The sequence below is a fragment of the Apis mellifera genome, linkage group LG5 (genome assembly GCF_003254395.2).
Source record: "Apis mellifera strain DH4 linkage group LG5, Amel_HAv3.1, whole genome shotgun sequence".
Lineage (NCBI taxonomy): Eukaryota > Metazoa > Arthropoda > Insecta > Hymenoptera > Apidae > Apis > Apis mellifera.
Window position 1 is genome coordinate 6,996,869 of NC_037642.1, and position 22,678 is coordinate 7,019,546.

Sequence of the window (22,678 nt, forward strand, 5' to 3'; positions counted from 1 at the left end):
ATTCCATTTTTATTTCTATTTCTTTAAATAACAATTTTCGTTGATTTTCGTTTCTTTTTTTATTTAATTTTCACGAGAAGAATCTTCTTCTAGATGGAAAAAAGAATTCCTTGAAAGTCAGAACCTCGTTGCAAAATCCATCCATCGACGAGGATTGTCTAAATCCGATTCTCTATGCACAGGCTTATTTCGATGGCGTATGGTCAGATCGGTATGATCCAGGCGGCCGCCGGTTTCTTCGTCTACTTCGTGATCATGGCCGAGAACGGGTTCCTGCCGCTGCACCTTTTCGGTATTCGAAAACAATGGGACTCGAAGGCGATCAACGATCTTCGCGACAGCTATGGCCAGGAATGGGTAAATTGATCCCCGAGAGAAAATAAAATAAATTTTCACGACGAGTTTCTTTTTATCCCTACGATTTTAAAGAAGAAGAAGAAGAAGAAGAAAAATGAATTTCATTAATATTCTCCTTTTCTCTCCCTCTCTCTTTTTCTCGACAGACGTACAGGGATCGTAAAACGCTCGAATTTACCTGCCACACAGCCTTCTTCGTTTCGATCGTAATCGTTCAATGGGCCGATTTGATCGTGTGCAAGACGCGGCGCAATTCCATCATCCACCAAGGAATGAGAAACTGGGCCCTCAACTTCGGTTTAATATTCGAGACCGCCCTAGCCGCGTTCCTAAGCTACACGCCCGGCATGGACAAGGGTCTCCGCATGTTCCCTCTCAAGTGAGCTCCTCTCTATTTTCTCCAATCTTGCTTTCTCCACTTCCTTAGTTAATCTCTCTTCAAATATAAAGAAAAAAAAAAAATTAAAGAAGGAAGGGAAAAAGAAAAAGAGGACGAATATTACAATTTTTGCTGTATTTTTCAGATTCGTCTGGTGGTTACCCGCCCTCCCCTTCATGTTCGCCATCTTCATCTACGACGAGACGAGACGATTCTACCTCCGCCGGAATCCAGGAGGCTGGCTCGAGCAAGAAACTTACTATTAGACGCGAAAAGGGAAATTTAATCATACACGCAGAGCGCGCGCGCAAGAGAGTTACAAGAGCGAGAGATGCAGAGAGAATGATGAGAGAGAGAAAGGGAGAGAGAGAGTGAAATATTGCATATTACCCACGCAGATATACACCGAGAAACTAAAAGAAAAAAAAAAGGAAAAAAAAATGAGATAAAACGTAAAAAAGAAAAAAAAAAAGATACAACCAAACAATGGATAAAAAGAAAACAATGGTTAAAAAATCGTTCACGTTATACACAAAGTACCACAAAGAAATACATATATATATACACATACACACACACACACACACACACACACACATATTTTATCATGGGGCGTGCTATTCGGGTTTAATTAAACCGTTAACTGTCGCGAAATATAACGAGATATATTCAGATGGGGACAATTCGCATCAGCCGAGCCGAATCGTCGAACGATCATCGCCATAATACAATTACAGTAATAGAGTGTCTTGCAGTCTTGTTTCACGAAGATATTAAAAAAAAGAAAAAAAAAAAAATGATAAAAAAAAAAATAAATAAACAAATGCTTCGCGTGGGAGTAGAAAAAAAGTGGCTTTTACGAGCACTCTCGTTACACGTGGTGTGTGAAGTACAAAAAAAGAAAAACATAAAAATATAAAATGAAGAAAAAAAATAAATAAATAAATAAACAAAATAGGAGAGGAGAGACGAGAAAATGCGTATGAGAGAGAAGAAAAAAAAACGTTCGTCGTTCTGGCTCTGCGAGTTGCTTGCACGCGCGTGCCGGTGTATCATTAAAACAGAGATTGTCGTTCGAGAAACATCGAAGGGATCGACGAAGAGAGAAAAAGAAAAAAAAAGAAAAAAGGGTTCTACGAGCAACGTCGTCGGGAAGACTTGGAGCTTCCGGGTACACACACGTTTGATAACGATTCACGAGGGTTGTAGGGGTTGGTGCTGCCATTATGGATTATATTGGCGATCGAACGAACGAGAGAAAAAAGAAAGAAAAAAAAAGAAAGGATGTCTGTAGTAGGGCCTAAGCACGAGTATCGAAAGAGGAGAAAAATGAAATATAGGACGGTGTATCATCATCATCATCGAGGAGATGAGAATAACAGGTGAGAGGAAGGTACGAGTATTGGCAGAGGACACCCGTGTATCTTTTTTTTTGGAAAAGGGAGGGCGACAAATCGTCGGATAACGCGCACGTCCGTATGAACGTCGACGGGTGTACGACATGGATGAACCTTTTAGAGAAAAAGAAGAAAAAAAAAAAAGAAAAAAAAGCGGACAATTAGCATCGTGGAGCATTCCGTAGACGTCTTGTGATATCAGAAAAAAAAAAAAAATAAATAAATAAATAAATAAATATTCATATAGGCATCCCGTTTAAGTAAAGGAGCAAAAAAAAGATCACTGCGCTAGATTGGCACGCCCTTGTTAAGAGTTTAAAAAGAAAAAAAAATTAAAAAATGCAATGTAGTCACGGTATAAAAAAAAAATAATAATAATAAATAAATAAATAAATAAATAAATAAGAGCGGTATTATAAATGTTACACTGATGCAGAAGTTTAAAAATCAATAACAGAGAAGTATCATTCGCAATCGACATACATGAAAGAAACGTATTTACATATAGACGTCTCGTGACACCTACATTCTTAAATAGAAAAACTTCTTAATTGTTAATTAAAAGAAAAAAAAATAAAATAAAATGAGAAAATCAGTACGACGCTAGATTGGCACGCCACTAGAAGTTATTCATATAACGCGCCAAAGAGGATAGGAGAGCAAAAAAATAAATAAATAAATAAATAAAGAGAAGAACAGCAGGGAGGAAAATAAGTATACAAAAGTAATGAAAAACGCGTTCACTTACTCATTATTATTCTTATTATTACGAGTAATGTCATTCGGTTCGAATCTTTCTAAAAAATCAAATCTGAGTAGCTAATCGAGATGAGAGAAATCGTATAAATATTTTAGTAGTTCGTGAATCTCTATGCGAGAATCGTTACGCGGAAGAAAGAACAAACCAAGAAGGAACTGTAAAGAAAAGGATGAACTCGAAAAAAATTATTATTAGATGAGGCGAACACGGGGAATTAAAGGCAGAAACGGACAGTATGATATAAGTACCTATCAATTGAATCACTACCAAGAAAGAATAATACAAAGGGAACTAGATAAACGAGAAGAGGAAAGAGAAATAGTAAGAATAAAGAAGATATATATATATATGTTATTTAAATTGCGCGCCACAAAATGGTAAAGCGGCGGTCACAGTTTTGAAATTAGATGAACTGCGTGCCACAATATTATTGACAAAACTTGAACAAATGAATTATGAAGTTATTGATTGAAAAAAAGAAAAGAAAAAAAAAAAACGGGAAATAAACATAGACATTATTAAGAGCGAGAATTTAAAATAGCTACGCCGCTCCGGGGCCTTGTAGTTTCCTGGGTGAAGGCGCTACGATAGTCGAGATAACAGGATATTAAAAAAAAAAAAAAAAATGCTAGTAGAGGAACGCGACATAGGAGAAGCACGGAAAGAGTGAAAAATGAGAAATAAGACGGACGAATGAAAAAAAAAAAAAGGAAAAAAAAACATTCTTACTTAGGCGAAACTAAAAGTAAAGGGAAAAGAAAAAAAAAAAAAGATATAAATTCATTCTCTTAGTTTCTTCATAGGTTTAAAAGAAAAACGCCAGCGGGACAGCTCGCTATAAATCATATTGACCCCCGAACGCAGGACGCCCTGTACCACCAACCCGTGGTCTGTCGTGTGTATGTGTGTGACAAGTATCGAAACAACGCCCTTTGGAATTTTTTTTTTTTTTAGGAGCAACAACAACAAACCACCAACAACAACGCAAAAAAAAAAAAGGAAAAAAAAATGTAAAACAAAAAAACGATAAACGAAGGTGACTTAAAATACCTGCCACGCGACTTTTCGGGCCGGGACGATCCGAGACGTGCGATCATGTCAGGGCTTGTTTCGAGTTTCTTAAATGTGAGAAGAAAAACAAACGCATACAAAAAAAAAAAGAAAAAAGAAAATATCCGTTTTCGTTTCTCTTTGCTTACGTCGATCAATTTTCAATTTTCCTTGTTGCTCGCTTTCGCGATTTTTTCATGTGTGTACATGCGCTGGCAACGTCGGTGAAGAGGGCGCTTCGTTTCAAGCGGAAAAACCGGGGCGGAGCGTAGGTAATGACAAACTGAAAGTTGTCAAAGTTTATCATCATCGCCATGGTTCCGACGATATTGGAAATCAACGAACAGCCTCGATGGGTACCTGCACGTTCTCTGGTTCCACTGCACTTTCCGCACGACGAATCAAGACGAATGGACCGGTCGAGGATTCAGGTAGACAAAAGGGTGAACGCTCACTCGGCGGCCCTGGCCCCAAAACTACCCTAAGTGTTCAATAATCGAGGTGTTCTCGAGGTGCCGTACACGCGTAACACGTTCTTCACGTTCTTCGCCAATTCCATTGAATTTCGATTTATTCATTTCGAGAATGTAAGAAAAAAAATTATATTCAAAGGGTCGTCGTCGTCGTTTTCCTCCAGCCCTTCCGATGATTTTTCTCTGTTGTGCGCGCGAAAGGCTGGTCGAATCCACGCTTGGAGGACCCTGTTTATAAACATAAATAACGTTGAAAATATGAATTCGATCGAGAAATTCGATGGAACAGGTGAAACTTTATCGTTTTTGAGACACATGGATCGTCAATTCGAATCCAATCGACAACTTTTTAAAAGGAAAAAAAAGAAAGAAAAAGTGAGGGAGAGAAACGGAAAGAGGGCAGCAGTGTACCGTTGCGTTGCTCGTCGAACTCGGACTTGAATTAGACCCCCAAAATAAACAAATTAAACAAAATGGTAATATTTAAAAAAAAAAAAAAAGAACGTCCCTAATTTTCTTCTTCCAGGAAGCGGAAGAGGAAGACAAATCAGTTGAGAGAAAAAAAAAAAAAATCAATCATCAGTGCTAGCTGTGTTGGAAAACAAAGAGCTGTTCAATATTAACGCCAGTTAATTAATTACGTTGTCATAATTGTTTCTTGGTTTCGCGTTGCGGGATAGTGTATACCGATAGCTCCGTGTGTGTGTTATTAGAAAAATCGATCATTCCTGTCACAACGAAATCGAACCAAAATGGAGAAAAAAAAAAAAAGAAAAAAAAAAGAAAAAAAAAAAAGAAAATAGATTGCCTTCGACGGATCCCCGTGTTTCAAAGTAGGACGCGAATAAAAGAAGAGAAAAATATGATCTAAGAGAAAAAGAAGATATGCTGAGAGATAGAGAAGGTATAAATATAACGAGAGAGGGGGGGTGGGGATGATGCATTGGCCCATTTGTTTCTATAAAAAATCGCTCCCGAGTTAGATGCTGGATCGAACGATCGATCGATCGATCCGTGGTTTGTCGACAGGGTGTTCCGTGCCCGGGGGGCGTAGAAGCCCAAAAAATGCTTTGCCGTCGTGCGCCTCTTTACTTTAGGCTAATAATTTAAACATTAATAATATAATAATAATAATTATAATATAATACATGTTACAATAAGATATTATTAGATGTAATTATTATATATGGTTTAGTCTAGATCGTGTTGTTGAAGAAAAAAACAAAGTACGTATAAGCGAACAAAAAAAAAAAAGAGAGAACAAAGAGATGAAGATATGAAGAGAGATATAACGACGATGACGACGAGAGTAAGGAGAGAGAGAGAGAGAAAGAGAGAGCGCGAGAGCGAGAGAGAGAAAATAGAAAATCGAGGAAAAGTGACGATGAGAGGAAAAATTCGGTCTAAGACCACAATATCTTGCGGCGGACTGAGCGGGACACAAATAAGAGAATCCGCTTTTTGCTTCGTTCTGTACGCGTGATACATTGTTTTCTTTCTTTTTTTTTTTTTTTTCTTTTTTTGAAAAACCGTGTCACATTTAGATGTATATACATCTTTAGTGATCCTTTTCGTTGGGAAAACCGCGTTTTTTTTCCCTTACCTAATTTTCGCTACGTTTCAGGTTACGCGGATAGATTTGCGGCCATATTGTATTTCTTCATTTCGGCGACGTCATCGTTTTTTTTTTCCTCTCTTTTACTAAATCCGCGGATTCTTAGGAAAGGACAATCCTCGGCACACAAAGTCGCAAATCTTTTCGTGTTCTGCAAACGGGATTAATTCTTCGATCAATGTCAGAAATAATGCAATTGTCGCAAAATTGTTTTTCGCGTGAATCGGCGTAAAAGAGCGGGAGAAAAAGAAACGCGTGAATGTGGGCGAGAGAACGTGTGTTTTTTAATATAACGGATTCTTCGCTTTTCTGTTGCCGTGATCGAACAATACAATTGGCAGTGAAACAAAACTAAAAAATCTGAAAATAAAAGAAATGAATTAAAAAAGAAGAGTTAAAAAAAAAAAGTGCATAAAATAATAACAAAGAACAGTGTCACGAGAATTCTGTGAAACGTCGCCCCTGCACAGCCCGCCACATCACGACAGAATCATTGAATGATTAAAATATAAACAAAAAAAAAAAAAATGAATGATGTTTTATTAATATTGTACATATTTTAAATAATTGCAGACGGACAAATGGATCGCGCATGAACGATGACCCACAAGAAGATGGTCAGTTTAAACGGACCATCTTTTGCGTGCGGGTCTCGTACTCTTTTTCTGTTTTTCGTTTTAGCGCCGCATATGATACACATTCACACACATACACACCACACATGCCGTGAGACACATGCGACATAGAGAGAAATATACACAAGTACACGCTCAGAGATAAATGAAAAAAAATTGTACACCGCTCTACCAAACTATCTCTTCTGATTGACGATTCCTTTCATATTGATTATTCTGTAAGTTCTGTTTTCACACGTGAATTATATTAAGGAAGAAACGAGAGACATTGTCCAACCCAAGTGTCATTACTTTTGATGTTAAATAAAAAATACATAATTAATAAAGCACTCTTTATCCTATCTTCCTGATTAGTACTTCCAGCGCAAAATTATTAGTTACGATACAGGATGATTAGGTGAATGAAAAACAATTAATTTTAACTGTTGTAGCATTTATTATGCTTATATATCTGTAATTATTCCAATCATATTTCATTTGTATAAATTTTAATTTCACAAATACTTTTTGTGTTCTTTCATTCAACTTCTGCCGATGTTAATTTTTGTCTATCCCTATGTAGACTTTTTTTACGCATACGTTGAATGTGTTTTTTCAATTTACCTTTATTTTTTAATTCCTCATATTGAGAAACTAGATTCAAAAATCGTTTTTCCGCTGTAACAGAAAAAAAAATTTTTTAATATTAAGACATTATAGATTTATTATATCTTACTATATATATTTTATATCTTCTTACATTTCTTTTTAAATACAGGTTTTTCACCACGTCTCATAACCTCAATAAGCTCTTTCTTTTCTTGATATTTCTTTTCTTCTTCTTCCCGTTTTCTTTTCTCTTCGTGTAATTGATTTTCTAATCGTTGAATAAGATATTTAATTTTTTTTATCTTTTTTGGATCTTTAGTATCATTTAATTGCTTTCTCAATTCTTTTAAATCATTTTCTTTCATTTCTGTAATAAATCCATAAGCTTTCTTGAAACGCTTTTGATCAAATGTACCACACAAACTATCAAATCGAGGGTCTCTTGGAATATTTTTTTTCACATGTATTATTTCTTTAAATCGAGAAACAGGCTTTTTTGCAGACTCTTCGCGAGGTCTGTTTTTATTTTCCCGTTTGAAATTAATTTTTTTAACTTTCCGTGGACCAAACAATGTTTCTTTATATATTTTACTACCTAATTTTTCTTTGAGTTTCTGCAAATCTTCAAAACTCATTTGTGAAAGTTCCGTCCTAATTTGATCCTAATTAATAAAAACATATTCATTTATAGAATTTAAATTTTAATTATATTTTTTATTTTTTCATGAATGTAAACATAACCTATTTATATATCAGCAATTAATTTACGTGTAAATCAAAAAATAATAAAGAAAAATAATAGTATAAATATTTACCTGATCTTTATCTTCGTTAAGAAGAACATCTTCTTCATCACTCATATTAAATAACGAAAAATATCAGAAAAATATATAATCTTTTTGTTTGCACTTTGTTGAAACATCCACAGGACCGCCATATTTTATTTGGCGTAGATATAGTTTCAAATAATGATGGTAGATGGCGTTACATTGTCATCCCAATTTGTGTTGACCTCTATTCTAAATCGAAGGAACAAAAAAATTGTCGAAATCTTATTGGTTGTAAAGAAATTGTTTTAAAAAGGTAAAATTATTTTATTTTTTCTGATAATTATATAATTTAATAATGTAAAATATTACACGTTCACAAAAAATTCAATTATGAATTCAAATTATGAATATTTTCTATGAGAATTTTCTAAAAACATATATATTTTGCAATTTATAAATAAGAAAATATAGTATATTATATATTTAAAATTATATTCAGTGTAAAAATAAATTAGAAAAATCTGTCAAATATAAAATTATTTTTTGTTGTATTTAACATACTTTTTATATAATCTTTTATATTTAATTTTTTGCAAATTTTCTGATGATTGTGCAACATTATGAAATCCCTAATTTTACGTAACGTGTTATATCAATGTCGAGACTTATTGCTATACGTATATCATGATAGGACCCTCTTAAGCTGCGTAAAAGGATAATTTTACTGCGTAAAAACTGTAAACCTGTATAGTGGCTCCCTCTTAATTGTTACAAATCGAGTTCAAGGTTATCTGAGTCTTAAATCTAATAAACAACATTACTTCCTAATTGTATTGATGTTTTACTAGAAATACAAAGAAATTATTTTATTATTCACTATCATGATTCTTTTATCAATAAAAATTCAAAAAATTATCAATGTTTCAGAAAATAAAATATACTTTGCATAAAATAAAATATTTATGTCTATAATCATAAAAATATAAACTATTTCAGATATTTTCAAATTTACGTTTTAAAATAATATCAATCTTTTATTTCAACATAAACATTTAAAGAAATATTATCTACTATCCTTGAAGAGGAAATAAAAATTGTATGTCAATATATTTCATATTATATACATTTCTTATATTTCATAAATTTTAAGTTACGAATATTATATATTTTTGAACTACAATCATTTAAAATTACATTTTCAGACATAAATTTAACATTCTCTACCAGAGGGCAGCAACGTCAGAAGTGTCTAAAATGGCGGGTGTGCTGTTCGAGGATATTTTCAACGTAAAAGACATCGATCCAGAAGGGAAGAAGTTTGACAGGGGTAAGTCTGAAACACATTTTATACTTTCGTTTATTTATAATCATTAGTTAGGATGAAATACATTGCATTGTTATCGAATTTTTAACCTTTAAAGAAAGAACGTTTGGTCGACATTTGTTCTCTACGGAAGTTGCCGGGAAGCACATGGCGTGACTGTTTGATTTAAATACTAATTTTTATACACAAATTTCTAGAAAACTTAATTGACTAATTGGCACAAGAATAAAATCTATAATTCAATATTTGTTCATTGACATACATATTACGTATAATATAGTATATTTGGAATATACTAAATTATGCTAATCATTCGTCAATCGTCTTGTCTTCTACAATGGCGGGATATTTAAAATTTAAATAAAAAAAAAAAACAATATATATAAAATCATGTTAACTAAATCATGGCAATTTAATATTATAATGCATATAATTATTAAAAGATTAATATTAAATATTGAAATATTTAATATTAATATAAACATTTATTATCAAAAATTTATTAGTTTGTTTTTTTCTAAATTTTCAATATTTCAATATAATGACTTTTTGCATAGTACTATATAAAAATAAAATAGAAAATATTGTCAATATGATTTTTTAAAGAAAAAAGGACGCACAGGTCGAGCATGTTTAACATTTCTTTCAATTTGAAAGGCAATGCTTGTGACAATGCAACTTCATTCTTCTTTATCACCTTGAACTCTGATATAGGATTCGTTACCGATATTTCTTTCACACATATTTATCGTCAAATATATTTTAATAAATATTAATTCCATAAATCAAAATGTTTTCATTAAGATCGTTAAAAAGTTAATTAAAAAGAATTCTATTGCGTGTTACTTTTTATTCATTTGTCGTTACTATTTATTAACTTGTTTTTGTACAATAATTATTAATATATACACTTTTATATTTTTATATTTGCTTCAAGAATTTATTTTTTTTTAATATTTAAATTTATCAGATTAAAATTTTTTTATTTATAAAAAAATTAAAAGGGTGATATATACTTTTGATTTTTATGAGACTGTATTTATCAATACAGGAAGTTTATGCATTGAAGGTCATTTAGAAATTGATACGCGTGCCAGAATTATGCGTCATTGATACCATATGCCAAAGTATACGTGCCAAATGTAAGCTTAAAAAAGGAATTTTTTTTTTTTATGTTAAGAGTACTTAATATATAAGAGTACTTATACAATTTGTATTACGTTTTCACAAGATTTAAAAAATTAATATCTCTTTATCAAAATTAATATCTCTATCTCAAATTATTTCAAAATTAACAATAATAACTTTAGAATTAAAGAATTTTCTCTTCAAAAAGAAAAAATTCTTTTATCATCGTCAACAATCTTTTTTGCAATATTTATACATTTATACATTTATTTATAGATTTTTTAACGAAAAATTTTGAACGCAAATAAATTTTTTTTCTCGTCGAATCAATACTTGTGATAAAATGGCAAGATGGGAAAATAATTTGCAAAAAAGAAATACGCCTTGTATCGCGTCACCCTATATTTTCACCTACATTATCGCTGGGAAAGGGTTCCTCTGGAACAGCGGCGTTCCACGCGGATGGGTGTTAGTGGGGCTAGCTTGGTGTGCAAGCGAGAGAAAAGATGGGATCTCGGTTAACGGGGAAGAGAAAGGAGCAAAGGGGCGGGAAAAAGAGTGGCGGGACGCTGAGAACGGTTCCGAAGCAGCTCAAATGATGAAAGAGTGGAAGGAGACTGGCTTCTCCGCGGTAAAAGCATGTTTTTCCCCTTTTTTTTCTCCTCTCCTGATTGCATACATATTCAGTTGCTCTGGAAAGCATTCCTCGTGAAAAATGCGACTAATCGTTACGTTCCACGTGGCTATAAATCCAGCCTGTCCGTTAGAAACTTTTGCTGCGATGAAGCCACTTCGTTTTGATTTGCAAAGAATTTTCTATCGCGATAATTCACTTTGATTCAAGGTATAACTTCATTCAACGTATTCAATATCGATACGCGAAATAGAAAGCGGACCGAACAGGGGAGCTTTGAAAAACGACCAAACCTATATTATCGTCCCTTCCTTCCGTACAGTGCGCTTCATGTCCGCGCATCCTTGATATGGGTAGCGAACCTTTTCAAAAAACATACGATAGCATTGCGAACGGATGGATCACGCGATGCAATTTCTAACTAATACCAAAATTCTCGATCAAATACACTACTCTCTACACAGTGACAGTTTCTCTAATCTCTATAAACATCCAGAATAAATAATACGCGTGTATATATATATATATATATATATATATATATATATATATATATATATATATATATATATGGCATGGTGGGTATTCGGACATCATTTACGCGACAATTCCTCTCGACTTTCACCACAAACGTGGATAGACGTTTATATAGGTATATAGAGAATGAAAAGGGCGGTGGGACGCGATCCGCCGGCAGCGAGCTGCTTGGCGGCAATTCAAGGGGTGGGACGGGGAGGGTCATGACGGGTTTGCCGGGGAGTCGAGGGGTGGAAGACGAGGGGGCTGGCAGTCTGTGCTGCGGCCGGTCGATGCAGCAACGATGCCCGCAGCCGCAGCAGCAGCAGCCAGCACCACTAGCACCGAGCAACATCGCATTCGCGTAATACGACGCGACTCTGGGTGCTGTGGGGTGGCCAATTCAGTGGAGGGGAAGCGGCCGGGACGCGTTAGACCGGCTTGGTGGGGGTTGACACGGTCAAGGTCAGTCTCCGTTCCAAGGTCACGGGGAGATGTCATCTCAGGAGGGAGCCGCGCGGTCTTCTTTCTCTCTCTCTTTCTCGCTTGCTCGCGTCACGTCTTCACCTTCGTCCTTTCTCTTTCTAATACGGCAGCTCGGTTTTCCTTACGCACTTTTCCCCTGTCGATATCATTTCTTTGTTTGACAATTGCAAAGAGTAAAATATTTCTCTTCCTCTCGCTCGTGTTCTTCGTATTTTTCATTCTTTCTCCATATGTCTCCACGCTAATTTTTTGCTTGATGGTTTCCTGTTCGCGAACCAAATAGGATGGAAGCAGATGGGAAGGATGATTTCTCAAGGCTTCGTTTTTTTTTCATGTTTTTCTTTATTTTTTATCAATAAAATAAGAAATTTGAATTTTTCCAGTGAAATTTTCCATTTTGCGTTATTATACTAATTTTTATTTTATACTTAACGCTAAGTTAGCATGAATTTTGTCGCTAATGCGAATGTTAAATATCATCGGTAATCAAATAATGAAATCTTAATTTCGGTTTAATTTAATTTTTTAAATTTGACCGAGTATAGTTTTTAAACGGTAGAATCTTTTGGCCATCGAAATCGATTTTATTCGACAGCCCTGGCGTCAGCCGTGGAGTTGGAGGTCGCGTTAAGTCCTATTCCCACGATTCGAGCCCCGTTAATTAAATAACGCTGATCAATCCGTGTCTGAACGACCGGTCAATCAGTGTTTTATTTGCGAAGCATGTAAATTCATTTCCAGTTTGTTTGGTCGACGTTCCAATTTCGCTTCGGGTTCCTGTCAAACACTAAAAAATCCGAACTCTATGCTTCGTTTCGTCGATGTAACGTTACTTTAGAACACACCCACGACACGTGAAGTCAATCGATTTTACCTTAATATACGATATTATGGAAAAATTTCAGGATAGGAGAAGGAGGAAAGTAAAAATTCAAATATCGAGTTAAATTTTTTAAAATTTTGAAATTTTAATCGATTTATCGATTTTTAAACCACAAAAATTCTTCTAATTCTTTATTAATTATTCAAATCAGAAATCACAATTGATGAGAAGAACTTTTATTATATTTATAATCTCCTATATATATATATATATATATATATATATATATATATGTTTCCTAATAATTTCAAATATCGAAACGTCAAATTTATATAGAATTCGAATCAAAGAGTACATATTTTCAAGTTCCTAGCATCTAATTTTCATAACTCTTGCGTCATATACAGTCGATTTATCCTGCACACTTCCATCGATAATAAACTCCCATTCATTTCACTCGCCCTATCCATTTTCTGTATCTGTTCGCAGCAACGGATTGAATACTATAGCCAAAACACAGTTCCAACTTGTTGCAATCGTACAAATGGACCTTAACGCGGCTCGTCATAATCGTTGTTATATCTGCGTTTCAAATGCAGAAACCACTACATTAAACAATAATTTATTCTAGCATTGAGCTAGTTGCTCACGATATTTCCTTGATCCGAAAAAATTAATAACAATAATAATAAATAAATACGCTTATAACTGTGTCGAAGAATGAAATTGACGTTATCTCTGCCCCGATGATGATGCAACTTCCTAGAAGAATTGTCCTCGATGAAATCGATATTTCCGGTCGACAGGAATTCCTAGAATTTCTTGTTCAGCCTCTTCAGAACGAGGGCAGAGATTCACTTCCCGGAGATCCTCCTCCGTGTACGCATCAATATTTGTATAGGTATCGGATTCGCAAGTATCTTAAAGCATCGATTGTTCGGTGAAACGGAATATGTCTGGAAGAATCTGACACGAGTAGTAGAAGAAGTAGTGGGCCGCCTTTAGAGTTTCATCGTCAATCGTGTGCCAGTCGAAACGGCCTTTTCACGATCAATCATATCTGAATACGAGAATCGAGTCGAACTCGGGATCAGATAGTCATTAAATTGTAACGTTGAAAGATGTTGTTTTCTACGATTTTCGATTCAAACGTAACTGGATATCCGTCAGTAAGATTAAAATTAATAAGATAGGAAAAGAAATATCACTTTCATGTGGCCGGAAGCGGTGAAAGGTAGTTTTCAATGGGGGAGACCGCGAGCGAAACAAAGGGAGGAAATGATATATCATTAATAAGCAGCATTAATCCGGTCTCTTGTTTCTGACAGCCGTTTTGCCAACATGATATTCCAATAGGAACACGTATGTACGCCTCTCTCTTTCACCCTTCTGTCTTCTATGACGTGATATCGATTTCATTTCCATTTTCGCGTATATACGTATAAAATTAATCACTTGTAATCGATGTTACCGGCGAATTTCATCGCGAGAAGACGCGAGATCCGATTTCCCTTATTCCTATTAATTTCGATAATTCGCAAATATTTATATTTCTTGAAAAATCTTAAAGATTTTTTTAATTTCGATTTTTTCGAGTATTTGAACTTTAAAAAAAAAAGAAGAATGTTATCAAATTCGATATCGAAACCATAACGGTCCGGCCGTTAATAACCCCGTTTAAAAAGAAATATCACTCCCGAAATAAATGTTCGATAATCGATTCACCAATATTCTCCTTCGTATATTCGTACGAACACTTGAGACGCGATCAAAGTGCCTTCGATGCGATTCGAGGACGTATTCCTTTTCGCAACCGACTATTTCATGGAGCGAGCGAGCGAGATGCTGTGAGGGAGATAACGTTAACAACGGATCTCGCGTCGCTTGTGTTTCGGTGCTTTTGTGAACGGGAGAGACTAGGAACAGGTCTGTTACCGAAGGTCGACCGCGACGATCAACGTCTGTCCTCGAAGGCCAATCGATTATCGGAATTGAATCATCGCTCGTGGTCCACAACTCCCTTTCGATCAACGTCGTAAATCTGGCGATCTTTTAACGAATTTTAAGACTGGCTCTAACCTCTTTGAATTATAAAGATGATTGAAACGGTTTGAAATTGCGCCGATTAAATTGAGATAATAATGTTAATGGATCGCGGGAGGAACGTGAAATCGGTAATCGTGTTACGTATAATAAATTTGTAGTATAAAATATAATCAATGTGCGTATAAATTATTGCATCTGTATATATCGTACAATCAAATTATACATTGTACAATCTCTTTTATTAAAATAAATATGTATATATATCTGATTAAAGTGCAAGAAATTAATATGAAAATTGCTCGATTAATCGTGTCTTTTTCTATATTGTTTTTCTCTGTATTGTTCAGTTTTTATCCATTTCTTTTTTTCACCGATTTTATTAATAGATTATTTAATAAAAAAAAAATAGACGTAAGCATATTTAATGATCCGTGTGTGTGTGATTATAACATCTGGCAATTATATTTCTTATTTTAATCCTAATACACGAAGGAACGAAATCTGGAAACATTCTAGAAATCTAATCTTGAAGAAACGTTGCATCCCGATCCAAGAATTGTATGTTCGAACAAAACGTAGTTCTTGCTCTTTGCCAAATATGAGAACAACAAAGATTTTCCTATATAACGCGATCCAATTTTGTCCTTCGTGACGCACAATCTATCCGATTTGGAAAGTTTCGAATTCGTTTATTCGTCTATTGTTGGAGAGCGTACTGTTCCAGCCTCCGCACTGCCGTATCGTTTATCTAGAGTGCTCCTCGAAGTCGATATGGCCGCAATGGTAGTAGTTCGAAACTTTAAATCCTAGAGAGCATCCGGAATATATAGGTCAGACGACCCAATAACGATTAAGGCCATGACCTTGGCCGATAACTGCCATCGTGCACGGTTTTTCTATTTTCCACGAATTGGTTAAATCCGTGGAAATAATATATTTATAGGTAAATTTCAATTCGGATACAGTCTTTCTCTGTTTTAAATTGGTTCGTTGGATCATTCCGTTCCTTTCACATGATGTAACAGTCACGTTTAAATTGTTTTTAGAATTCGATGCTCGTTATTGTTGTTGTGTTTTTTATTATCATTTTTATTAACAAGAATTAACGATAAAATCGAATTAAATATAGTTACGATATAATTGTATTTATATACATGTATAAATTTTAAGGCTATTAAAGCTAGCTAAGTAGATGGTGTGTTATACTAGTCAGACGATACAATATTGCATATAATTTAAGTAATATGTATGATATCCGTTATCTTTCACTTGATAAAAATTCCTTCTTATCAATTGTAATTTTATGCTTTTTCAACGTGAAAGTATTTATAACAATATTTTTATTACATTGAAATTAAAGAGAAGAAAATTAATTTTTTCGATTACAGCAACACAAAAATTCTTAAAATTTTAAAACGCGTATTGTTAAATTTAAAATGTTTTTTCTTAGAAAAAAAAATGGAAAATATAATTTATTATAATTTTTTCTTTATCCTGCATCAGATAAGTATCTTTCCTAGGAGAAAGAATAAAGCGAAACATAAATGATACAGAGTTCAAGTTAATAATATTCCACTTTGTACGTATTACGGTGATCGTTTTGTAAATTTCCACATTAAATCGTTTCATTATCTCGATCATAGCCTCGAAGCTAGCGCGTTGCGAGTCGAATGTTAAAGGTATCAGAAACGATTTTCAATCTTTCCTAAAGAGCGACGAATTCCTAATGCGAGATCGTCCAAGGAAACTTCATAATTGGATCCCCTTCGTCCAAGGAAAAACTGAAAAAACGGGAGGAGAAAAATTCTAAAGTTCGAAGTTGCACAATCCTTTGGAAAGATCATTCGTGACAGTAGGTCACCTTCCATTGCCGGGTGCTGAGGTAATTCGAACAATTTACTCGGACAACCAGATCGTTGGCGAACCTAATAATTTCCTCCTTCTGTCCAAGAATCGTGCATAAACGTGCCTCGTCTTTATTTTTAAAAGACGAACCACTCGTCCGGACAAAAACCGTGTTTGTTTTTATGGATGTTTTTATCTTTAATGTGTAGGAATGTGTTCCATTTCCAAGCGACGATATTATTGATTCGTAGAATAGAATTGTTTATATTTTCAAGTTGAAATAAATATATTTGAAATTTTAGCGAGCGTTGTCACGATTATATTATATATTTTAATAATAATTGCGATTCATAAGAAATAGAGTTATAATTGTCAAAAGCGTTCAATTGTAAATTTATAACCTTGGCAAAATAAAGAGTCTTTGAAATTGAAAACTCATTGCACAAATGCTAATTATATTCCAGTTTCTAAACTATTCTTTTTAAATTACTTGCAAGAAGAACTTTGTTAAAATTATAGTTCGGTTGAAAATTATCAACCATTATTTTGTATAATATTTTATCAGTAATTAGTATATTAATAATTCTTTGTTTGTTGTTAATTAATGATTATTGCATTGCTAAATTTTTAATTTATTTTTTTTATAATTTTTCAATTGATTAATTTTTTTTTTTTTTTTTGTTATATAGAAGTATAGGAAATTTGTAAGATTAACGATATGAATCATCGAGTCGGTAAGAAGTCTTGCAAATAGATACTAATGTACACGTGAACAACGTGCTGCATCAAATTACAATCCAGCAGGGACTAGTGGGAGTGCCCAGACTGTATTTAGTCGGCGTAATAGTTTCTTTAACGACCTAATCAACGTGGCTGCCGTAAAGTCTAATTACCGGTTAAACTGTGCGTTCGTAGCAAGATAACTGTGATTTCATCGTTTAAGCCGACCTTTTAGGTACAGCATGTGAAAGTTCATCATGGTTCAGTCATGGTACTAATATTAAACTCAATTTTATCCACCTGAAGAACGAAATATTAAACTTTATTCTTCCTTCTATTTCTTCTTGTATACCTTTTATTATTAGTAGTTAGAACTCCGGGATATTTAAATTATCCTTTTTCAATCGGTAATATTCTTAAATCAGTTTCCTCATTTCCATATTTTTCCATACCAATTTATTATTGACTTGAAAATTTTCCTCTCCGATTGTTAGAATTTTTCTTTAATAGCGTTATATAACATAACTCACCTATTTAATATCGCATTTTGGACAGAAACACAATGAACTCGTTAACGCAACCGATTGTCAATGTTCAGTGGACGTTGAATTGCGTAACACTCGTGCCCATAAGAGCCAAACGATGAAATAATAAAGAATCTTTGAGAAACGCCCGCTCTTTGGGAGCATGGCGTTAAGTCAGACTAACATTATCCATTTAATCTGATAAATGACGTTGGATTAATCAGGCAATGGCGAATGAAGCACAGTGTGCCGCCGGATGCAAGGCACGTACTCAACGCGCGTGATCCTCGTCCTCGGCTAGCTTTTCTCCTTGTCGACCCATCTTGCTTTTCCACTTTGCACCGTGACCTATTTCGGCGAGACGCGAAGATGAAGGAGATAGAATCCGCAAAAATCGGTAGAACGCACTATTCAATTCGTATTTCGTAATTCGATAGAAAATTTGACAGTACGGTAATAGAAAAAGATATTTCTCTTGAGACATTCTCTCAATAGCATTGTACGAAATGATATGATTTATTTGTTAAAATTTTTTTGTCAGTTATAAATAAAATTAGAAAAGGAAATTAATATATACGTACAAATTTTAAATTTTATTTATAAGAAAAATTATTTGATTTTTTATGAGGAGGAATTTTATCATAGATACAAATTTCTTTTGTAATACGAATTGAAAAACAATTATGTTCTCATTCAAATTACGAGGAACCAATCTTTTCCGCTGTAGCAAGTGTTTGTAGCTGTAAGAGCGCGGTACCACCTGATAACCTACAACGTCACGCGATTGGTCGTATAGTGGCCGACCGACCAATCGGCTTATTGCTTTGGTATGGCGCGTTGTGCCGGTTACCGGCTTTCGTACTGGTTCGGCTGCTGGCCCGCGGCTGGTTGGTTCGCTAGCAGTTGCGCGCAAAGTGAGAAAAAACGAGAGCGAGTAACGTTTTTGCGTATTTACGAGATAAAGCAAATAAGAATTGTGATCATAACAGTCAAATGTTTTTCTATGTGCCTATTTTGACCAAGGATAGACAAAGATAGAATGAAAAAAGAAGTGCGAGCAGAAACACGCGTGAACAACGAGGACAAAAGTAAATAGCGAAGAAAGAAAATGGACGCACGGGCAACACGAGAGGCAAAACGAGAGAAGAGGAAAGAAAGAACGTGTGTATGAGCGAAATACCGCAATGGAAGAACAGTTCGAGCGAGAAAGAAGCGCGAAAGTGCGAGAAAGATACATCGATGAAAAAGGGGGGCACGGTGGTGCGGTGCCGGCTGCCTTCAGCGAGTCGACAGTTTGGCGTTCGGTGTTGCTAGGCGCGAGGGCCACTGTCAGTGCCAAGGCGGCAGCCGGCAACCTTCTCGTGCGACCGCGAATCGTGCCACCTTTTTCCGTCGTTTCTGTTACTTTCGCCGCATATTTGTTTCGTCATTCCTCGTAGTCTTATTGCTGCGGTTAGTCACGCGATATTTTCTCATTGTTTTTCACCTGCAAACCGATGCTGCTGTCGAAGATGCATTTTCGAGACTGTTCCAACAGCGAGCCGGCACCCGGTCTCTGGGTTACCTCTCTTTGTCAGCACTGCGTCGCCGTCGTGGTAGTGCTGCGTCTGCGTGCGTGTGTGCGTGAAAAGCCCGAGAAAGAACATAGACATGCGAATTCAATAAAGTGACGAATGATGGGATGTCCATTAAACCATCTTTTTCGTGCCAATTACGCCATTCTATAGGAATACCGTTTTGGAATCAGCAATCAGGTAGAAATCAAATTATCTTGTGAAAGTTATGAGACGGGATGGAACAGTTCACGCATCTTGCAACAAGTTGATAAATTTGTTCATAACAAACTAATCGCAGACTTAAATCTATTATAATGCTTTGAATTAATTTTTAATTTTCGTAGCAATGTGTATAAACGATTTACAAAAGTCAATTATACGCGGAATATTTAGCACGCTATTCCATCCGGCTCTTATTCTCATTTCGATTAAGTTTTTTTATTGCTTTTCACTTAATATTATGTATTGTTTTATACGAGTGATATCTCATAATGATCTTTTTAAAAATAAATTTTGACATAAGGATATATATAAATTATAGAATTCGCATATTGAATTCACCACGCATATTGAATTTCGTCAGTAGAAAAATGTATAAGGATTTCATTTAAATATTAATCAAACACATTTTCTTGCATCTTATCGCACACATTTTGAAATATATTTTTTCACGTTTCAACTTTTCGTCTAAAATAATAAACAACTGAACAAGTTAATGATAAATCGTTTCGATTTCATCGAACTTGTTGCGTCTTATCTTATATATGTTCGATAGTCGGGAAACACGCTTCCAACTGAAAACTTTTCGATACTGTACATCAATTTATATAAATTTTACATTTATTCGATATTTGAACAATAAATTATTTAACGATATAAACGAGACTATCACGTCTGACACAGATGTATTATATTACGATCGACTAGTTATCGAAAAAGTAAACAAGATATCGAATTACAATTTGTCACAGACGCCTAGAAACGAAGCATAAAAATAGAATAGTCGTCATTGCTAGGTTTCTTCGAAATAATTTCATTTAAAAGTGGTACTTCTACTTTCGTAGAATAGTCATAAAATTTTTTATTTTTTGTATTCCTATATACAATAATTTGTTGCATCCTTAACATATTACCGTGAAATTGTTGCTACAAAATGCTACAAAATATCACTTTTTCCATAAATTTCGATTTCGTGTCGTTATGTTGATACAGATATTTGAATGATATAATAATAAAACGATATTTGACAAGGTTTGAAGAAAACTTTGAATAAAGAAGTATGCATATTCCTATAAGTAATGCATACACTTTTTGATTCGTCTTCGTGTCATTTGAATGTTTTCTAAGTGTCCGTTCATACGATTAAGGAGAACGAGTGTATAAATCAAGTAACTTGTAAGTGCGCGGGATAAAGCTGTGCAAACGTATGCGCGATTTTGTCTCTATGATCGATGTTTGAATTTTTTCTTCGTAAGAGTAGCAAAATAAAAGTCAATATTGGTATAGATATTCTTGTTTCTCAGTCATTTTCAATTACTACTTCGTCATTATCTAAAGACAATTCGTTACATCTATTCAAACTAACAATGAAACGATCCATTTCCTTAAAGAAATCTTTAACGAACCGATGTCGTTTATATCAGTTGATATTAATTATTCATTGAATTTACCGATGTTTTTATCCAATCTCATTACTCTATCTTTTCTAACATATGGTTTGACTATCGATCATTCTTATTCTTTTACCCTAAGGTTATGCTCGTAATTTCTTCTTTGGCTATTACTTTCTGCCAATCGAACTGCGATCAGAACCGGTTCTTAAATCTCGAATCATTATAAAGCGTGTACCTGTTCCTCTATTCTCTTTCTCCTTCTCTCGCCCATTCTTTTTCAACTTCTGGACGTTTTGTGGCAAAACACGCAATGAGCTTTAGCTCGATGAGCAAAACAAGCTCGATTTCGTAGCGCATTTAATTAATTGTGGTTCGACAGGCATAGGTGAAGCAGTGGCGTGGATCTATCGTTGACGACGTTGGTCTACGTAAAGAGTATGTGTCAATAACAGGAACCTCGACTGTCCTAAAGGAGAAACGCATTTCGAGTTAACAATGACAGCCCTAGTACGACTCTTTGTGCGTGTGCAAGCGTGAGTGTGTTTCCGTGTGGAAAAGGTCAAAAGATCGTCGAGAGGAAATCGTGTTACTGGCAATTAATCAGCCGACAGACGTGCGCGCGGGTATGTGGCGGTTGTATAATACCAATCGATGACTCTTCTTCACGAATGATGCTGAAAATTCATTTTTTTTTTTTTTTTTTTTTTTTTTTCAGAAGAGAATTTCGAAGTTCGTTCAATTTTTATTTCACGTTTTAAATTTAAATCTGGAAAATTGATTCTAATTCAAAAATATAAATTCCAGTTCACATTCTAAAATTTGAAATCAAATTTCAAAAATTATTTTATTTACAAATATTTTAAAGTTTAAATAACATTGAATTGAATTTTAGTTATTAATTCTATTCATCTTCGATAAATCAATTTTTCTGTATTTTGTATTTTTTATTTGTATATAAGAATGTTAGTAATGATGTTTATATCTACACTAACAATAAGATTTATGGTAGATCAGTGTCATGAATAATTAGTCACGGGATCGATAGAAATAGAGTTTCGTGCAGTTAAATCCACTTCGACAGCCAGGACAAATGAAATGTTTATCGTTTCTCGCAATTTTTCTCAACAATAGATCTAATGAAATTTTTTGCTGTCCATTCTTGTCAGTCGTAATAATTTCTCCTATACTTCTATTTTTAATTAAATGTATATGCAGAACATTTTTTAGTTAAATGTTCTTTTCTTTTTCTCATTCCGTCTTTTTTCCTTTTTCTGTATTCTCTCTTTTGCTACGTTTAAGAATTTTCTGACATGTCACATCAGTGACAATTAATTACATGAGAGAAATAAAAGAATACTGTTTTATTATTTTATCCGCTTGAGAAAATAAACGGATTAATTAATGCTTCAAATATATAGACATAATACTTTTTTTCGAAT

The 22,678-nt window shown here is 34.3% G+C and overlaps 3 protein-coding genes across 12 annotated transcripts in view; 2 read left to right on the top strand and 1 right to left on the bottom strand.

Moving 5' to 3' along the window:
* The window catches only part of LOC411083 (sodium/potassium-transporting ATPase subunit alpha), a 118,549-nt gene extending 113,362 nt beyond the window's left edge, over nt 1-5,187 (top strand). For all 9 annotated transcript variants that reach the window (XM_026441031.1, XM_016912169.2, XM_016912171.2 and 6 more), the window contains 3 exons: nt 183-357; nt 504-736; nt 882-5,187. In XM_026441031.1, coding sequence (XP_026296816.1) covers nt 183-357; nt 504-736; nt 882-1,002 — 529 coding nt within the window. In that variant the 3' untranslated portion in view covers nt 1,003-5,187. The remainder of the gene's footprint in view (nt 1-182; nt 358-503; nt 737-881) is intronic.
* A 721-nt stretch (nt 5,188-5,908) lies between these two features.
* LOC724432 (ribosomal RNA processing protein 36 homolog) lies at nt 5,909-8,216 on the bottom strand. Its single transcript, XM_006564167.3, has 3 exons — nt 8,070-8,216; nt 7,406-7,916; nt 5,909-7,323 (listed from the first exon to the last, which is right to left on the bottom strand). Exons 1-3 carry the CDS (start codon nt 8,112-8,114, stop codon nt 7,184-7,186), a joined length of 696 nt encoding a protein of 231 aa, XP_006564230.1. The 5' UTR covers nt 8,115-8,216; the 3' UTR covers nt 5,909-7,183.
* A 1,010-nt stretch (nt 8,217-9,226) lies between these two features.
* The window catches only part of LOC102655904 (DNA-directed RNA polymerases I, II, and III subunit RPABC3), a 58,882-nt gene continuing 45,430 nt past the window's right edge, over nt 9,227-22,678 (top strand). Inside the window, exon 1 of one of the 2 annotated variants that reach the window (XM_006564170.2) lies at nt 9,227-9,351. In XM_006564170.2, the coding sequence (XP_006564233.1) occupies nt 9,279-9,351 (73 nt within the window). In that variant the 5' untranslated portion in view covers nt 9,227-9,278. Of the gene's footprint in view, nt 9,352-19,353; nt 19,825-22,678 lie in introns of those variants that run through there. The other variant, XM_006564171.3, reaches the window with a different exon arrangement.